At 32.9% G+C, this 19,697-nt stretch overlaps 1 protein-coding gene across 3 annotated transcripts in view; it reads right to left on the reverse strand.

Annotated features, from left to right (window-relative positions):
- The window catches only part of LOC126768502 (vesicular glutamate transporter 1), a 45,797-nt gene that overhangs the window by 22,290 nt on the left and 3,810 nt on the right, over positions 1–19,697 (reverse strand). The window contains exon 1 of one of the 3 annotated variants that reach the window (XM_050486659.1): positions 14,185–14,396. The exons of the other annotated variants lie outside the window; for them this stretch is intronic. Within the exon in view, the coding sequence (XP_050342616.1) occupies positions 14,185–14,255 (71 nt within the window). The 5' untranslated portion in view covers positions 14,256–14,396. Of the gene's footprint in view, positions 1–14,184; positions 14,397–19,697 lie in introns of those variants that run through there. 3 annotated transcript variants of the gene reach the window in all.

The following is a 19,697-nucleotide window of genomic DNA, read 5'->3' on the forward strand; positions in this document are numbered from 1 at the left end:
GGCGGGCGGGAACTAGTATACTATAGATTTCACTTTAAAGTACTTTACATAACAAAAAGTCATTCATTGTTGCAGTGTTTTGTTGATATTAGTACAATTATCGATGTGATTAGCTACGGAGATAAAATAATAATGTTTAATTAAACTTGATCAATTATGATTTCGAAAATGGGTTTTTAATTGGTTTTAATAAAGTCTAAAATTCAAAGTTAGTTAGTTGAAACTACGCTCCTGCCATAACCATAACCATTCTTCGTATGGCGGTGTGCTGAAAACAAACCTTGATATTGCTTTTACTTATGACATTTACTGATATTGGAATCATAATTATTACCACCATTTTCATTGATGTTCATATCATTCCATATATTTAATTTCAGTTGCAAGTTTGTCACCTGATTACTTATTGTTATTTATATCACATGCGTTTTATTAAACCCCGATACAAAAAGAAGGGCGTTATAAGTTTTACGTGTGTATGTGTTCCGAGATGCTGCAGACAAATCAGTTGAGTCGTTAAGATGTACAGACAAACGCATTTTCGCATTTATAATACTAGTTCCGCTCGCGGCTTCATTCGTATTGGGGAGGAGGGTATTGTTATGTATCCTATGTCTTATTTATCCTTTTTCTGTATCCCTGGCATTGTGTATACGAAATTTCATGATGATCGGTTCAATAATTAAGATGTGAAAGCGTAAGAAATAAACAAACCCACAAACTCACTTTCGCATTTGTATAATAGTATTACTAAGGATTTACGAAGCTATGCGTATCATTTGGTTTTTGTACTTTTAATTATTTCTTCTATTCTTCAACGTAATGACGTCAACTTTTTTGCTACGAAAGGCTGACCATCAATTTGGTGGTCAAGTTTTTCATCCGTTCGAGGTTTCTAAAAAAAGGCTCAAGCAATCAATCTTGTTTATATTTCTCGGCAGAGATAGACGACTTTAATACTCGGTTCCTATATTTAACGAATATTTATTGTACATCAGCAACCGAGCGTTTTTCAGCACGAGTAATTTGCCTTTAAAGTAATTATCACATACATGAAAGTTCGAAATATTAGGAATATGTCACATAATTAAAAAAAGTACTAAATTGTCTATTGTTTTATATTAACATATTTGTCTACATTGACAGTACGCCACAAGGCTACGTGTGACTACCATACCGGATAACTATGTTATTATTAACGCGTCAATAGTGGATGGTTTAATAAACAAAAGACATATGGTTTTTTTTTTTTTTATAGAATAGGAAGGCGGACGAGCATATGGGCCACCTGATGGTAAGTGGTCACCAACGCTCTTAGACATTGGCATTGTAAGAAATGTCAACCATCGCTTACATATCCAATGCGCCACCAACCTTGGGAACTAAGATTTTATGTCCCTTGTGCCTGTAATTACACTGGCTCACTCACCCTTCAAACCGGAACACAACAATATCAAGTATTGCTGTTTTGCGGTAGAATATCTGATGAGTGGGTGGTACCTACCCAGACGAGCTTGCACAAAGCTCTACCACCAGTTAACTTGGTGACAATAATTCACTTATTGGGACGCTTTTGAATTACGCTTCATAGACAATTCAAGTACCTTTATCATTTAAGTATTGTATTCATGAATGTTTGGCACAATCTATGCAATAACGAGCATTTACTATCCTAAGTTGATTGCAAAATACGTATGTATAAAAACGATCTCGACTCTACATATCACAAAAGCTGTGAAAAAGAAACTCATATAGGTACCTAAGATACATACAAAAACGTTGCATGTTCAAAAACAATAATTACCAGCTCAAAACATATTACAATTATTTATACCCAAAAGCACTTAATGCACTTAAACTTTCGATTGTTTACCGCATTCGTGACACATTTTTCTAAATGCCTAGTCATTGCAGTAGAATGTCTATATTTTTTATTGTTACCAACCAAACAAGATATAAACGTAGACGTTTGTAATTTTTTTATAAACTTGTATACATATTTATACGTGAATTTATCATATATATATATATTCCATAGGTCAAATAATTAGTTCCAGATTTGTTCTACCTTATTTAACTGACAACTGAATTTGTTTCGTGAATAATAATGAAATAAATGCAATCAAAGTCGACCTCCAGCCAGCGGGATATTTTTAATATACGTCAGAAGATATTAATTACAAGCTTTTGTTCAGTCTTTGTTCAATAGGTTCTAGAAGAAAAACCAATTTTTTTAAACTTCCCTAAGTATCAACGTTCCCTAAAGACAACGTGGTATCCCTTACCTCGTTTTCCGGTCTGTATACGTATAAACATATAACAATGGTCACTGCGACCGATTTAACGGTATAAGTAGAAGTTAATACGATGCAGTGGGGAGCTACAACAAAGTTGATTCTGGATTTATAAGAATCTCTTCCATGGAAAAATACATGTATGTACAAAATGGTAATCGGTCAGTTGGTATATTGTTAGTTGGTGGTAGTGTTTTAATTGGTTGGTGTCTATTAATCTCAAACAGATGTACCAACAGACGTGATTGGCCAGTGGTTAGAAAAAGTGAATCTTAATCGATGATGAGTTCCAGCCCAGAGAAACAAAATTGTCTGTGGCGGATAAGTCTGTCACATGTATATATATCCACCAACCAGCATTGGAGCAGCAAAGTGGAATAAGCTTCAAACCTTCTCTTAAAAAGGAGAGGAGGATTTAGCCTCGTAATAGGATATATACAGTCTGTTACTTTGGTTTAGATTTACTAAGATCTGTTTTTATATAAATCATCAATCTCATGTTCTTTATTCAAAGACTGTCTGGACGAGATCGCTGTCTTATATATAAAACCACGTTTTGTATACACCAAAAATATTTATAAATATATATTTATTTAACTCTTTTGGTGTACAATAAAGCATATTTATATTCTATTTAGCATTAATTGATAAGAAAAATTATCATTACGATCAATGAAGGCATTGCGAAGATATCAAGGAATCATTGGTTCGTTTTATTTTGTCGTTAACTAAACTCCCGATGGTATCATTATGTCGATGGCAACCGTGAGATGTGGATGGTGTCAGTCGACCTAATTAGTCTCTGACCCAATTACGTTTTTAAGAGATCCAAAGGAAATTTCAATTTGTCAATTTAACTGATTGTCGAAACGATAGAAGCGTTCATTATTTATTACTGAACCGAGATGGCGCAGTTAAAAGTCTTGAACCTTAAAGGAAGATCAAAGCCATAAAGCACCATTAAATTTTCACGTGCTTAATTTGTATTTATCATTTATCTTATGCTTAGTGATAGAAGGAAGACATCGCCAGGAATGCATCATCTGTCGGATGACAATCTGCTTAAGTCTCCTCCAAAAGAGAGGGGATCCTAGCCCAGCAATGGATCATTAACAGGCTATGTAATATGCTTTATGTTCCTTTAGCATTGGTTTCTAACTTTCCCAGACAATTTTATCAGGCAGTTTTCAATTGTTATTATTGTTCATTTTGTATTATAATAAATAATCATTTGAAATAAACTGCAATCAACTATTACATTTATCTCTTTGCACAACTAAGTTTACGCACTTCTTTTAAACTAGGACATAACATACCAGACTTAAGCGATATTATTTACGTAAAGTTGTGACTTAATTAAGCTAATTTCCAAGAAAATAGATCTGCAATTAAAATCAGTGTGATATAATTAAGAATAAAGTTAAGTTTGTTTAATAACTAATTTGAGTAAGTAAGTTTGTCGAAGTTTGGGCTTGTAGTTACCCTGGCTCACTTACTCATTCTGTATTGATAGCCCGACACTAATCGAGGTTAATTTTATGGTTTCGAATGATATGGAAACTCATATCATTGTTAGCTAAAAGTATTTTTTATCTAAAGATAAAAACAATCAATATTTTGTTGCAAGCAATCAATAATATTTCTAAAACTTTCTTTGCAAAACAAGATCAATACTTCGGAAGGAGTACAGCACATCTCCGTCGTGGTCTGCCGATTCGTTGGACACAACAAGGACCCGTTTGGTTGTAATTTTGGCCTAAAAAAATATCTAACATTTAATAGTTTTGTTTCACCTCAGTGTTCGCACAAGCATAATTGCAAAATTATACAAATATATATTATGGGAAATTAATCGATATTAGTTAACGCACGAGGAATCACAATCGATCGTTGTTTATTTCCGGATCGTGTGAATTCTGAAACAATGTAATTGTATGCAAGCTGTTTCAGTTTTAAGCCGATCATTGGCTTAAACTTTAAGAATAAATGTTATCGCAATTTTTAATTTGCAAGTTGTTCTTTATGAAGCATATAGTTTTTTTTTTTAATAATAATAATATAGGTTATCCAAAATCGTACATTTTTGCCGACCTTGCATATTATGTTGCTTTTTAATTTGGGCTTTGGACATAGGTGATAATTCAGTTTGAAACGTTTTATGAGAAGTATAGTAACAATAAGTTTTTATATAATAATTTTATATTATTTTGTTTCTTTGTCTTATCATCTATTATCTGGTTCATGTAAATCTGTTGTTTGAAAAAAACCTACCTATCTATCTATATATATATCAATGTACAGTGTTTTATTTTAAATATTCTTGATAGTAAACATTCTAAGTAACTATGAATACTATTTCTATGACTTGAAATTGTTTAAACTCATAGAATAATAAAATTAAAAATACGCGTATATTGTCCAAGCAAAGCCGTAATAAAATAGCAATAAAAACGATTGCATCGCGAAAGCTTTCTTTGAATTTTCTCGGTAAAGGAAATATAAAAACGTATTCTTAGTGCATCCGCAGTAGCCAAGGATAATACTTGAAGATAATTATCAGCATTTTGTGCTTCAAATCTTTCATGACGTAACTAAAACATAGACAATAGACTATCGCAATATTTAATATCCGTTACAATACATAAATTGGTGTGCAATAAAGAATGAATAAATAAATAAAATGTCGAAACACTTGAACCATGAAGTATAGTGCAAAAACTTTCATTAAATATATAACACCTCGCCTTATTGCCTCTACTGGTAATAGGATAACTGGTTCATTTTTCGACCAGAGGATCGGAATTGCGATTCAAAGGGGAAATGCTGCTAGCATACTTACCACCATTCCACGGAATCACGATATATATAGTAGCTATTTTCAATTATTATTTCTTTATATTTAAGACTGTTATGATATTTACATTACAATTCTCTAATAAATACAAATTGTTAACATATAAGGTGTTTAACCTCTCATATCAAATGGAAGGTAGATGATGAAAATGGGCGCCCTTGACGTCAAAGGGCTCGTGAAGCTCTCGAATCAACTCTTGAACACGGATGTCGAAACATCAGGCAAAAAAAGAGGTATCACTATTATGTATATAACTTTGTTTAGGCCTGCATGTGTGACGTAATCCTACAAAATTATCAAATAGTTAAAAAGTTTTTATATAAAGTATGATGTTATGTATACGTCGGTTATTTCAAACGAAAATTTGTGGTCAGTCAAGACGTTGGGTTTATCCTGAATATGTTTAAAAACCGCAAACGTTATGAAATGTAAAATTCGCATAATGATCATAATTTTATAATAGAATTAGAATAAAACTTATAAAATATATAGTAAGGTAAGAAAAAAGATGTGCACAACAAAAGTTTGATCGACTCGAGTTTTAATTGAAAAAAAAACTAGTTTTAATGAAATCTTGGTAAAAGAAATACCTACTATATCAATCAAAATTACTTTATGTATAAAGTTGAATTTTTAATTCAAGGCTTCATAGCGTACATTTCCCGACAAAGCAATATATCATTATATGAATAGAAATGCGGAAATACGAAATTGTTACGACATATATACACCTTTACCTTACAAAGTCATTACAATTACTTGCATTTATATATTATAAACTAGCTGCCCCACCCGATTTTGTACGGGTAAAATAAAGATTATATCCAGTACATTTTAAAGAGATATGACATATTTCAATTTAAAAATATTTACAAATTATATATACACAAACATTCATCGTTTAATGCTCCTTTTATTAGTGAAACCCGTATCGAAATCCGTTCAGTGGTTTAGAAGGAGTTAGAGGAGATACAGACAGAGGAATTTAGCGACTTTTTAATACAATTCATTATTGTTATACCGTACCGTAACAGCCTGTGAATGTCCCACAGCTGGGCTAAAGGCCTCCTCTCCTCTTTTTGAGGAGAGGGTTTGGAGCTTATTCCACCACGCTGCTCCAATGCGGGTTGGTGGAATACACATGTGGCAGAATTTCAGTGAAATTAGACACATGCAGGTTTCCTCACGATGTTTTCCTTCATGTTATAAACGATATCGAATTTTTACAGATCAAATTAAGGTATCTGATATTTTTTTATCTATATTCTAAGTAAATTTATATGACGATGATGACGTCATACTTAACCTATTTCGCTGACAAGTCTTAATGGAGAATAGCCAACTGTGTGGGAAATATTGTAAAGTATAGAATCAAGCGTGAACAGTTTAAACGTTTTACACGTCTTTTTCCTGATGCGTTCATATATGTATATAGCTATACGAACTGGGATTGGTTATTTATATTAATAAGGGTTCTTATTGACTTTGCGGTTCCCGATCTAAAGACCGAGCGAGAGTTGCTACTACATCCATCTTCCTTATCACAAGCATCTACATAAACGTAAGTAATACAACTTATTTGGATAGTTAATCAATCGTATTGAAATCATATCAATAAAATTCATGTAATTAATCATAAAACGGCATATATACATATATAAATATATGACAAACTAGTTTTCGTCCGCATGTTACTGCCCCCTAACATGCGGACGAAAACTAGTTTGTCATATATAGTGTTAGGTGTAAAAAGTAGGTGTTGAAAGCGTAACAGACATACAGAGAGACAGAATTAGTTTCGTATTTATAATATTAGTATAGATAAATTAAACGGAAGAATTGTTATGTTTTAATATCATAAATAAACTATGTTGCCACATTGTCCGTACGTAACTAAACAACTCGCTTGGTGGTAAACGCTAAAGAGCAATACTACTTAGTATTGTTGTATTCCTGTTCGAAGGGTGAGTGAGCCAGTGGAACTTCAGGCACAAGGGACATTACATCTAAGTTCTCAAGGTTGATGGCGCATTGGTGATCTAAGAGATGGTTAATATTTACAGCGCCAATGTCTGTGTCTTTGAGCGGTACTAACTCTACGACTCGACTCGACAGTCGGATTGGAATGATTGAATATGAAAATGAACTGTGTGTCAAGTGTGTTTTTTTACTCACAGTTAAATGTAGGATTATTTACCACATTTTTATTATTTATTTTTAGAATGGAAGAGTAGCAATAGCCTTGAGTTGAATAATTCGACATGGTTAAGCGTACCGGAAGTGTAGTAAGCAACGAATATTTAATATCCAGAAATTGCTTCGGTGTAATAATACAGAAAATGCAATGTCTTTCCGTAGGTTAAAATTTAAAAAAAGAATCTCATTTCAAGCGGATTACACCAAATTCCTTTGCGATAGGGTAAACTTAATCCATAGACAAATATTATTTAAGCAGTAGTAATTTTTGTCATCCTCTTACGATTGGCACACGGAATGGGCGACCATTTCTGGCCGGTCCCTTTTTATCCCGTTTAATCCTGCTATAACTCTAACTTGACGTTACTTATCTACAGTACGAGAGGAATTAGGTCAAAAATCATGTTGACAATATGGAGATTTTGACAGAGGAATATGCTTTGTTTTTAATTACAAAATTACTCTTATCAAAGCTAAAAAGGCTACATTAAACTGAAGAGATTTTTTTTTAAAAACCCGATTTATGCAGTAGTTGTAACGTCAACTGGAAGTATATATCAGGATTAAATGAAACCGGTGGATATTTTTCATCATCACTGTTCTATTAACGATGGCTAAAATCATAGAAAAGTATCTACTCAATTATTTTCACAAATTCAATGATTTAAGATTCAACCGATAAAACCTTCTCCTCAAAAAAGAAGAGAGGAGATTTTAGTCTAGCAGTGGAACATTCAAAGGCTGTTATTCACCTATGTCGAAACCCCCATAAATTGAATTTATAAACACTAGAAGCAGGAAAACTCATATATATATATTTAATAATAATAATATCCTGGGACATTTTTCACACACATCTGATCCCAAATTAAGCTTGTACAGAGCTTGTACTATGGTAACCAGACAACTGATGTACTACATATACTTTTCTTTTGTAAATACAAACTTTTATAGATATACTTATATTTAAAACATTATGACATGTTAGGAATAGAACTAAGGAGTAAAAATTAAAGTCAGATTTGGGATGTTGTATTCCAGTATGGGTTGCGGCCTCATAAGATCCTGACATAACATGAATACATTGAAGTCAAGGAAGGGTATATCGATTTCATCTCAATGATGAAGTTGAGGTAATTGTATCGAAGAGGAAAACTAGTATTGTTACTCAATCTTATTTGCAAATTTTACATTTATACTTTGGAACTCTCTACTTACATCTCTTAAACTACTATCATTGCGAAACGGTTTTAAACAGAAATAATATTTAATATTTGGCGTTGGGATGACCTAGATATATACCTGCTACAAATACATTAAATTAAGCGAAAGTCGAATGTTTTCGTAATAATAAGTATGTAGTAGAACATTGTTAATCATAATTTAAATATATGCTTAGATTAGATTTGCACATCACAATGCTCATAGTCTAGGTAAACACATTTTAAGATAGTTGCACAAATATTGATAAACGTCGTGTTTAAAAATAAAGTTGAAATAAATGAATTAGACTCAAAACCATTCTGGTTTTGGATCTATTTGTAATTTTGTATATATTGATAGTATAATTTATTTATTGATATGTAATATGCGTATTTTATATTTAAATTTTTTTATTAGTTTTTTTTAATTATAGATTAATATTATTTTATTTATATATTTTATATATATATATTTTTATTTATACCACCTACCTCATATCCTATCAGTTATTACTTAAACTGTTGGTTGTTGCCTGGAAGAGATCGCTGTAGCGATAAGGTCGCCATAATTGTACTTTTATTTAGGCTGTATACATGTTTTGTATTTTTCTCTTTGTGGTGTACAATAAAGTATAAAGTAAAGTATTTGGTAGCGGTTGTAGCGCTTATATATAGAGGCCTGGACTGTATTTACACTAAAAGTGGTGAATTATAATGTGATCGACACAATACAAAGCTGTTTGCTAATAATATCTGACCCAATAGTTAAAGCGTAAGAATGTCCTCGTGTAAATTTGTTTTATCGGATCCCAATAAAAGGAATACTGGTGGTAGAGCTTTGTGCAAGCTCGTCTGGGTAGGTACCACCCTCTCATCAGATATTCTACCGCAAAACAGCAGTACTTGGTATTGTTGTGTTCTGGTTTGAAGGGTGAGTGAGCCAGTGTAATTACAGGCACAAGGAAAATAACATCTTAGTTCCCAAGGTTGGTGGCGCATTGGTGATGTAAGCGATGGTTAACATTTCTTACAATGCCAATGTCTAAGGGCGTTTGGTGACCACTTAGCATCAGGTGGCCCATATGCTCGTCCGCCTTCCTATAATATAAAAAAAAAAAAAATACATGGGGTTACTATGCCTTAGATTAGGAGTATCCAATTTTTTACGCTAAGTAAACAGGTCATATAGGTCAAGAGAATGTACATCGAATGTCCAGCCTGCTCAGCAATAGTGGCCGCACGACGCAGGTCAAAGTTTGGAGAAGTTAGGAGTTTTTTGGCTATTGATTAAGAAATTTTTCATCCAATTTCTCATATGATTGCAATTATCTAAATTGTTTATTGTCCCATTATTCTTTTGTTTTAGGTTCTTAAGGTCCTCAATCCGATCCTGTGTTTTTAAAAAGATGACTGTGAAGATTCACACATTCACAGTCATCTTTTTAAAAATACAGTTATATTGGTATCTACCAATAGGGGTATTTATGTAGCTTGTAATTCGTCATCACGTATTTATTTATTTACTTATAACAAATTAATGATATCTTTAATAACATTTCTTGTTGGCGTGTTTGTTTCAGAATAAAATTCACAATTTAAAAAGGTGTTAATATATTGCCGATGTGTTTGGTTTAGAATAAAAACAAATAAAAATAAATATTTTATAGTGAATAAAGCAGGTAGGTGCAAGCAATTACATAATACAATGGCATTCAACATGGGCAACGCGAATACGTTGATGCAACGATTCCTTGAAAGTAATAATTGATCGCAATTTATACGCATGGTCATTATTTAGCTAAGTTAGTACGTCGGGTTCGTAGCTAACTTAAATTAATTAAGACGTCATGTTTCGAATGGCTAGTAAAGAAATTAAAAGATATAATACATGATTTCTTTTTTATTATATACCTTAAATAGGTAAGCGGACGGACAAATGAGCCGCCTGATAGAAAGAGGTGGCGGTGCCATCCATAGATGATGGTGCTGTAAGCCATTTAATAATATTTAATTGTTTTATGGGCTCGAAATTTTATGATTCTAATATGTTTTATTATTGAAGTATTTTAAAATCATGCCGTGCAGCAAAGCTTAGCAAATTTTTTTCAAAAGCAAACATCCATACGAACGAGGCCATATTATATAAGCATTTTAAAAATAATTTCGTCATTCTATCACTAATTTTAAATTATAGTGAATCAACTTATTATGCAGTTGGTACTACATATGAAGTTCGCACAACTTATGTATAATTTGCATAAAGTTCTATCCGACACCGAACTTACATTATACATTAAAACATCGCTAGCTTTTCTATTGTAAGTGCATATCTAATTTCCAGTAACCAGTAACAGCCTGTGAATGTCCTACTGCTGGGCTAAGGCCTCCTCTCCCTTTTTGCGGAGAAGGTATGGAGCTTATTCCATCACGCTGCTCCAATGCGGATTGGTGTAATACACATAATAATACTATACACATAATTAATAATTGGTGCAATCACAATTTGTTCTTTACTTTGTTCTTTGCCCATTTTGTATTATGACGCTACTAACGTTCGAACAATTAAATACACGAATGTCCAATATTACACAGAGCGACATTATATTGTTATACTGCACTTCGTTAGAACCCGAAACCAAACCTTAAATGGCAGGGTCGCCATGTAAGGACGGGACTAGGTAAATAAAGTAGATGTTTAAGGTTTGAAGATAAATTTATTACTGCCCTCAATACCATGTGTCAGCTGCTTATATACTACACTACACATGTGGCAGAATTTCAGTGAAATTCTACACATGCAGGTTTCCTCGCGATGTTTTCCTTCACCGTCGAGCACGAGATGAATTATAATCACAAATTAAGCACTTTAAATTCAATGGTGCTTGTTAAATTATTACTTAAAGCTACGAAAACTTGAATAATGCATGGCAATAATCGTATGGATTTGTTGTTATAAAAAAAGGTTCTTCAGCCGTTGTCCTTGTATCGCTAAAGTAATTAGCGGTCAGATGGAAAAGTAATTGTCCGTAATAATTACCGATCAGACGATAGGGCTTCCGCTGGTGGTTGGTAAGTTGGTTATATTAAATATAAAGTCTAGGTACTACTTTATGTAATAGTATTGGGGTATTTCAGATTTATTGTGTATTAAGATAGTCGATTATAAACCAATTTTTGATTCTATTCTAGTAATTTATTTATTACGAAAGAAAAATTTAATTCCAAAAAATGTCATGTTCGTCATCGTGTCATCATTGTTAGCTTCGATAGCTGCTTTTGTGGTGGTAAAAATAACGAAGACTTTGGAAATTGAATACTTGTATTAATGATAAATAATTATAAGAACTGATGTGTTTCGCGCACGCGAGTCGAGACGACAAGTGAAGTAAAGTTGGTAGGCGCGTCCCCGCACCCCGCGATGATAGATAGTAAAGCGCCGCAACAATCATCGTTTCAGTTATGTCTATAATAAGTTAAGCCTGATATTTATTATAAATGGTCCGGTTAATAAGTATAGTACGGCGGATAAATCGCTTGGCTTTCTATTATAATATTTGAACTTATGTATATATTATGCTATTATAAAAAAACGATAACGCGATAAATTGAGAAGAATCTTGTATGTAGATTTTATACATATTTCCTACATATATCCCCGAGGGGCCCGAGTAACTTTCTGTAGGTTTCTACTGCATATTATTATTATATTAAGAAGCCACAAAAAATTATATTAATTATACTATATGAAATGTATTTAAATGGTTAAACGGTAACTGTTTTTAGGAATGATATTTGAAACAGACACTTCGAAGAAAAACTTGCTTATACCTGTGAATGAAGAAACATTTGTTTTTTTTTAAGTCTAATTATTATCACTGTCCGTTAGGTGATATGAAACCTATCACTGCCTAGGCTGTCACTACTAAAAAAAACCTTAGTTTTCAGAGGTAAACCTTTTATAATATAGGTTATATAATAAAATTGTATGTTGTTTTGATGCGTCTGAAATTAATAATAAAATGTTTTATTTTTAATTACCTTTAGATTGGGACCAAAATATCACCAGTATACGTTAGTTAAGCAAGGAAAAAGAAAAAAGATATAACGTCTGATATAACTATTGTCGAGTCAATATTAAACTTTATTACTCTAACATTCTCGCGGTCGAAATCACTACGTTATTAGCTAAAATAAAATACAGAAAATAAAAATATATCTTTTTTTTAAATTAATTTTATGTTTGTTGTAGGTAATCAATCAATTAATGATATTTTTACGTGGCTTTTACTAGGGAAGCAAAAAAATTTGATCACACCGATGATGTCATATCTAGCTGATAATTTGGAGATTAATTGTCGATCAAGTTATAAAATAAAGATAAACAAATACATATTACGTAGAGATACAATAAACCAGCCGTGCGCCTTAAACGTGTTATACAATATGGCAATTTCCGTTCGCCATAATGTAATGTCACACAATCCATAACATTCGGGTAGGAGATAAGCTTACAAATACTTTTGTATATACTCGTTGTGCTGTTTTAACTGTGATACATTGCTTTTTGGTTATATTTACATATATATTTTAATTTAATTAATAGGCATGCTCTCATATAAGTTTAATGACAGATAAAATTATAAATCGAACACAGATAACATTAAAACATTCAAACTATGTAGAACTAAAAGATGGCGGCCTTGTAACAAGTTCCTTGTTTTCGAACAAAGCTTTTGACGGCATCAGGTAAATTATTTTTATGCACTGCAATATCTCCTAAAAAACACATTGTATTTATTTCATGTATCTATCTATTGTATGTATCTTACATTATATGTTTATATTATATTTCACACGTATAGTTGGGAATGTTTTAGTATGCGGCTCACGACTTCGTGATTAATTTCAAGTGTTCGGTAACCGTATAAAACCTAGTTAATATTATTTATTTATTTGTATGAGGATTTGTAACAACAGATACACACTTAACATACACAGCAAAAATTACTCTAGAGCATAATTAAAATTTGTTTCTTCAATTAAAATAAACCACAGCTTGCATAATAAAGAAAGACTACAATATTATGAATGATAAATAAAAATATACTAAGCAATGTGAAAATGAACGTTATCTACAAAAATATTAATAAAATATATAAATAATTGAGCGTCAAGGATAGTTTTGAACTGAATATTTAAACAGGTAATCTTTTATATTTTAATTTTTTATCTGCATTTTTCAAATGTCAGATGCAATTAAAAGTTAATTATTTATTAATCTATATGATACAACTCAATGCGTCGTTTGTACTTTTCCAGAGCAAGATTCATACATAATACTTTCATTAATATCAATGTATATATAATTCTATTTTTATTATTGTTTTGTATCAAAATATTCATAACCGACTTTAAATATTAAAAAAAACGGCTTATAACCAATTCAATTTTCGAATAGGATCGAAAGTACCTGTTTTTTATAAGTTAAAACGTGTTCAAAATAAACCTGTACCTCATTATACAATTATAATTTCGACATCAAGCTAACATTACGCAAGTTAAACAGAGCAGAAAAATGTTATGAATATTGAATGATGTTTTCGTTTGATTTATAATATAAAAATGTAACAAGACAAACCTTTCCGTTGAATTATAAAACATAGCAGCCTGACGTTTTAGATCGTCACTAACAGAATTATCTTCATTCATTGTTACACTACACTGGGATCACAATTTCTCAAACACGCTATGAAAATTTTTATACGAATATGGTTTTACGCGTGGCGGCACAGAGTTGATTTTACATTGATTATGATTAATTTTCAGTAATGGCCGGCAAGTCTATCGACGCCCGCGCCTCTCACTATACTAACTAGAATCACCACTCATGCGATTTACCCCCACTATGTAAAGCATTGTTGATACGCGAATTATATACTACGGCTTTCTAACAGTAAAATAACACATTCAGCGATACGACAAAGGCATTTATTGTATCATAGACAACGAGGCTGTCGAGGTCAGATGTTTGTATACATATGATGGAAAAAACATATTATTTACCGAGTTTCTGGCCGGATTTCTTTATGGAACGACTACCAGACCGGTACAGTATTACATTTATTTATCTTATAAAATGACAATTCATATGTGCGTTTATGGACACTTAAATTCAGTTTTTTTTTTCTTAGTTTACATGTTTGATAATTTTCATAGTAGGACAAATAATTAAATGTCCCACTGCTGGGCTAAGGCGTACTCTCCTTTTGAGAAGTTGGTTTAGAGCTACATTACCACGCGGCTCCAATACAGGTTGGTGGATTGGGTCCTACGCAGCTATACTTAGGATGTTTTTCACCGCCCAGCATAAAATGCATTAAATCACTAATTAAGAACACTTATCGTGTTCATTTGTGTTTGTCTGAGTTGGAACACGCAATCGGTTTAGATTCACGTGTTCTAACCACTGGACCATCTCAGTTTACCTTTAATAATACTTAGGTACTAAACATGTTTTATGCAAGTTCTGTCTAAGGATTAACAAATAAAATCCAAATTTAATTGATTTTGAAATTACGAGCGATCCTGCGTGTTATTACATCTTACGTGACATTAGCGAAATCAATTGAATTGTTGGCGCAACTAGAATCAAATAATTTACTTGATATTTGCATGTGTGTGTATATATACTTCGAAACTTTTCAACGATATCGCATCGTTAAACGTAAAAACAACAAATAAATTGGAACGATCTTAATTCCCGATACATCTGACCTTTACTTTACGACAGCCAATAATATTATCGTAACTTACGTCGTTTATTACTTCTAATATTTAGACCTGTGTGTGTGCGTTTTTATGTAATAGAAGGCAAACTGGTCGAAGGCTCAACTGATGGAAAGTGACTACATGGTAGTTTACAGTCAGGCATGCTAGACTATATGGGTGGGTAGTCACCATAGACTGGAGTGCTTCCAGGTGCGTTGCAGGCCTGTGTGTGTGTGTGAGTGTGTGTGTGGGTGTGGGTGCTTGTGTTTAAGCATGAAACCTCTGTTACAAAATTTAACAAAATAAACCCGCTAATCGGCTCGGTGGTGTTTTATTCAGACTATTAATAAGTAAATATAATGCTATATTGAATAAATTAATTTGAATTTAATTTATGTTTAAATATATTTATTAATCTATAATTCAGGATAACTCACTAAAATATCAAAGTACAGCCCAAGCTACTAGCACCATGGAAATTTACATACGGGTTCCTTTTATATAGAAGGTTAGCACTAAGGACAGCGTGGTTAAAGCGCTAGTTATATACATATACACACATATTAAGTGTGTTACATGTAATTAAAAATGTTATGAAATCTGCGTTTCATAACGTTTATACTGCATTGTTGTTATTAATGACGACTATGTTTTTGTTTAAAGGATTAATGAATATATAAAAAAATAATAAAAAAGATTAGTAAGCTGAGGTGACAGTGGGCTGAACACATATGTCACAGAACCGACGACCGGTGGATTAGACGTGTTCTGGAGTGGAGAGCACGCCTTAGGAGACGTAGCGTAGGACGCCCTCCAGCTAGGTGGAGTGACGTTATACGCAAGGTGGCTGGCAGCGGATGGAGATTAAGAGCTGTAGATCGAGCTCAGTTGCGTGCCATTGGAGAGGCCTATATCCAGCAGTGGACGACAAGAGGATGATGATGACGTTTTTATTTACTACGCGATCTTTATTGTGTTATTACGGAAATAGATTAATTACTTGAAACCATGTTAGTAAACTACCAGCCTACAACTATCCCACTACATGGCTAGAACCTCCTTTTCTTTTGAGGTGAAGGTTTGGATCTTAACCCTCCATGCTGCTTCAATACGTGTTGGTGGATACACATGTGGCAGTTTTCCATGTCACAAATGCAGGTTTTATCACGTTGGTTTCCGTCACCATATAAACTCAAAATAAGCACATGAAAATTCAGTGGTGCTTGCTTGGAATTAAACCCGCGATCTTTGGTTAAAATTAAGGAGTTCCAACTACTCCGCCACCTCATTGTTGGACCCATGTAATTTCATACATTAATTTATTTAATAAATTAACGCTTTGTAATTATACCATACCCATTAATAAGCAAGTTAATTTTCATTATTTGTAAAACATTATTACTAAATTGTATAATATTGTGTTCTTGTTAATTATATTTGTAAAGTGATACATGGAAAAAAAATTATGACCGAGAAAGAAGCTTAACCTTAAAGGTTATAGTTACAGGAATATGGTTTCAAGGTACCGTCCAATAAAGATATAATGAAATAATTAAAACCAATAATTTCGGTAAAACTTATAAAGGTCAAAAGACTGAAAAACTGTTATAAGAGTGCTAGAAATACAATCAAAATTACAAACATTACAAAATGTATATATATATACATGACATTTTGTACCGACTGCCTCGTTGGTCTAGTGGCTTGATGTAATACCGCAGACTCATGTATATATATATATATACATGACATTTTGTACCAACTGCCTCGTTGGTCTAGTGGCTTGATGTAATACCGCAGACTCGGAGGTCCTGGGTTCAATTCCAAGGTCGGGCCAATAAAAAAGTTAGTGAGTTTTTCTATCAGAAAATTCTCAGTAGCAGCCCGGAGTCTGGAAGTTGGAAGTGTGTACACTCCCGTGCCTCGGAAAGCACATAAAGCCGTTGGTCCTGCGCCTGAACTCTTTCCGGTCGTGTCGTATTGCCGACCCATCGGATTATGAGAGCTAGGGAATAGAGAATGAACCTGTGTTTGCGCACACACTTGTTCACTATAATATCTCCTGCGCAGTTGGCTAATCTCTCCCGACGTGACCGATTTCGGCCACGGCGATAGAATGGAAAGGAATGGAGGAGGCCTTTGCCAAATGTGGCTAAGTTGTCGATGTCAATTCACCAGAGTGATAATTTCAGTAATGTAAAATGTAGCAAAAATCTGATAGTCTTATTTATTATATATATATATATATATATATATATATATATGCTCATTTTTTTTGGATAGAATTAACTTTATCACTGTTAATATTATTGTTTACCTTTTTTATTGTAATACGTACTTAAAATTCATAATGAGAATTTTCAATTTAGTTTTATTATTTACACATGTAAGCCGAGATGGCTCAGTGGCAAGAACGCGTTAATCTTATCCGATGATCCAAGGTTCAAACCCGGGCAAGCACCAATGAATTTTCATGTGCTTAATTCGTAATTATAATTCATCTCGTGCTTGACGGTGAAGGAAAACATCATGAGGAAACCTGCATGTGTTTAATTTCATTGAAATTCTGCCACATGTGTATTCTACCATTGGACAATCGTGGTGGAATAAGCTCCAAGCCTTCTCCTCAAAAGGGAGAAGAGGCCTTAGCCTTAGAGGTTCTGCCATGATTTCTGCCTGGTCTGTATCGTGTTCGGCCAGCCTGTACATGATGGGGTCTTTATTATGGATAGCCAGTTCAGAATCTCCTTGGTAGTCGTCATTTATGTCCTATTCACCAGGTTCCCCGCAGCATTTTAAATCACAGTCGTTGTTGTAATATACGCGGTTCTTCGTGTGACCCTTTATTGAAACCTTTGCTATATAACTATAGTCAAACATAGACCACTTTATCGGTTTTATAATTGGGTAAATATGTACATTTATGTGTAATTGGTAATGTTTGAGCAAATAAAAAATGTACGTCTAAATTCTACTATATCGTATAACTTCAAGTAAAATAAGTATCAAATAAGCTCCAAACCTTCTCCTCAAAAAGAGGTGAGGAGGCCTTTAGCCCAGCAGTGGGACATTCACAGGTTGTTACGGTTACGGTATAACTTCAACTTGTTTATTCTTTGAAGACCGGATTCGCCAGTCGTAATCGATATTATACTTACCTACATGTAATAACAACCCACATATATACAGTAACACGCAAACGTGCCATTTGTAAAAAATATATTTAAAAACAAGCTTTTATATACATCTTGTCAATGCTATTAACTGCTGAAAAACGCTTTGTCATCAACTGAACCAATATGTAAAACTCTGTGGGATAAGAGGCAGCGATTTAAATTCAGCTTGCAAGATGTTACCTAAACGTAATAGCAAACGTACATTGAAATTAAATAAGCTTGTAGTAAATCGAAGAGTTTCTTGGTGGTAATATGTACAAAGGTTGTGTACAAGTGTTGCCGTTGAAAATATTAATTTCTACCTCTAATTGAGTAAATAAAAACGTCAATTTTACCCAAGGATAGCGAGTTCCTTGCTTATATACTTGCAAGCACCACTGATAATAATTATTTACGTGCTTTTGCGTTTTTAAAATATCTTGTTTGGTGGTGAAGAAAAGTATTGGAGCAGCTTGGTTAATAAGCAGTCGGCCATTTCCAATCAATTATTATTTTTATTAATTTTAGTTGCTTTTAAGAACTCAGCATAGAGCTGGTTTTTATGTCACACTCACGGGTCGAAACACTTGGAGAGATACTTATTAAAAACTTAAAGCTTTAAATCAAGTTGCAAGCAATTTGCGCTAAATTCGGCATGTGTTCTATCACAGCTTTCGGCATAGTTACATAAAGAAAATTTCAGTAATAAATAAAATAAAGGAATTGTTTGGATTAAATTATTACTGGAAGGAAACTTTATCTTTCAAATTATCTCCGAATATAATTTGTCAATTTGCGTGTGTGTGTTATTTGTAAATTACTGAATATTTTTTTTTGTGTTTTTGTTTGTCGATAACTTCGTGACTCGTTTGTGGTCCCGTTATCCCATTGAAGTAAGGGTACAAATCTTGAGGGTTCGTCCCTTGTTTGTACTTCCAAACTTAACTGTTTAGGTGTTGTAAATATTACAACTGTTACTCAGAGTAAGTGTTTCAAAAATATAATTGTATCTACCTATAAAGAATATGTGCTAAAAATAAATAAAAAAGAACTCGTGCATTCACTTGTTATTTTAAAATATTCAATATCATTTGAGTAACGATTTTAACAATAATAATTTATCTAAACTAAGAACATATTAAAAAGTGTTCATAATATTATTATTGTTGTTTATCGAAATATGCGAGCAGACATGTCGACAATAACAGGTATACAAATTAGTCGTACT

This window comes from Nymphalis io, chromosome 5 (assembly GCF_905147045.1).
Source record: "Nymphalis io chromosome 5, ilAglIoxx1.1, whole genome shotgun sequence".
In the NCBI taxonomy this organism is placed as follows: Eukaryota; Metazoa; Arthropoda; class Insecta; order Lepidoptera; family Nymphalidae; genus Nymphalis; species Nymphalis io.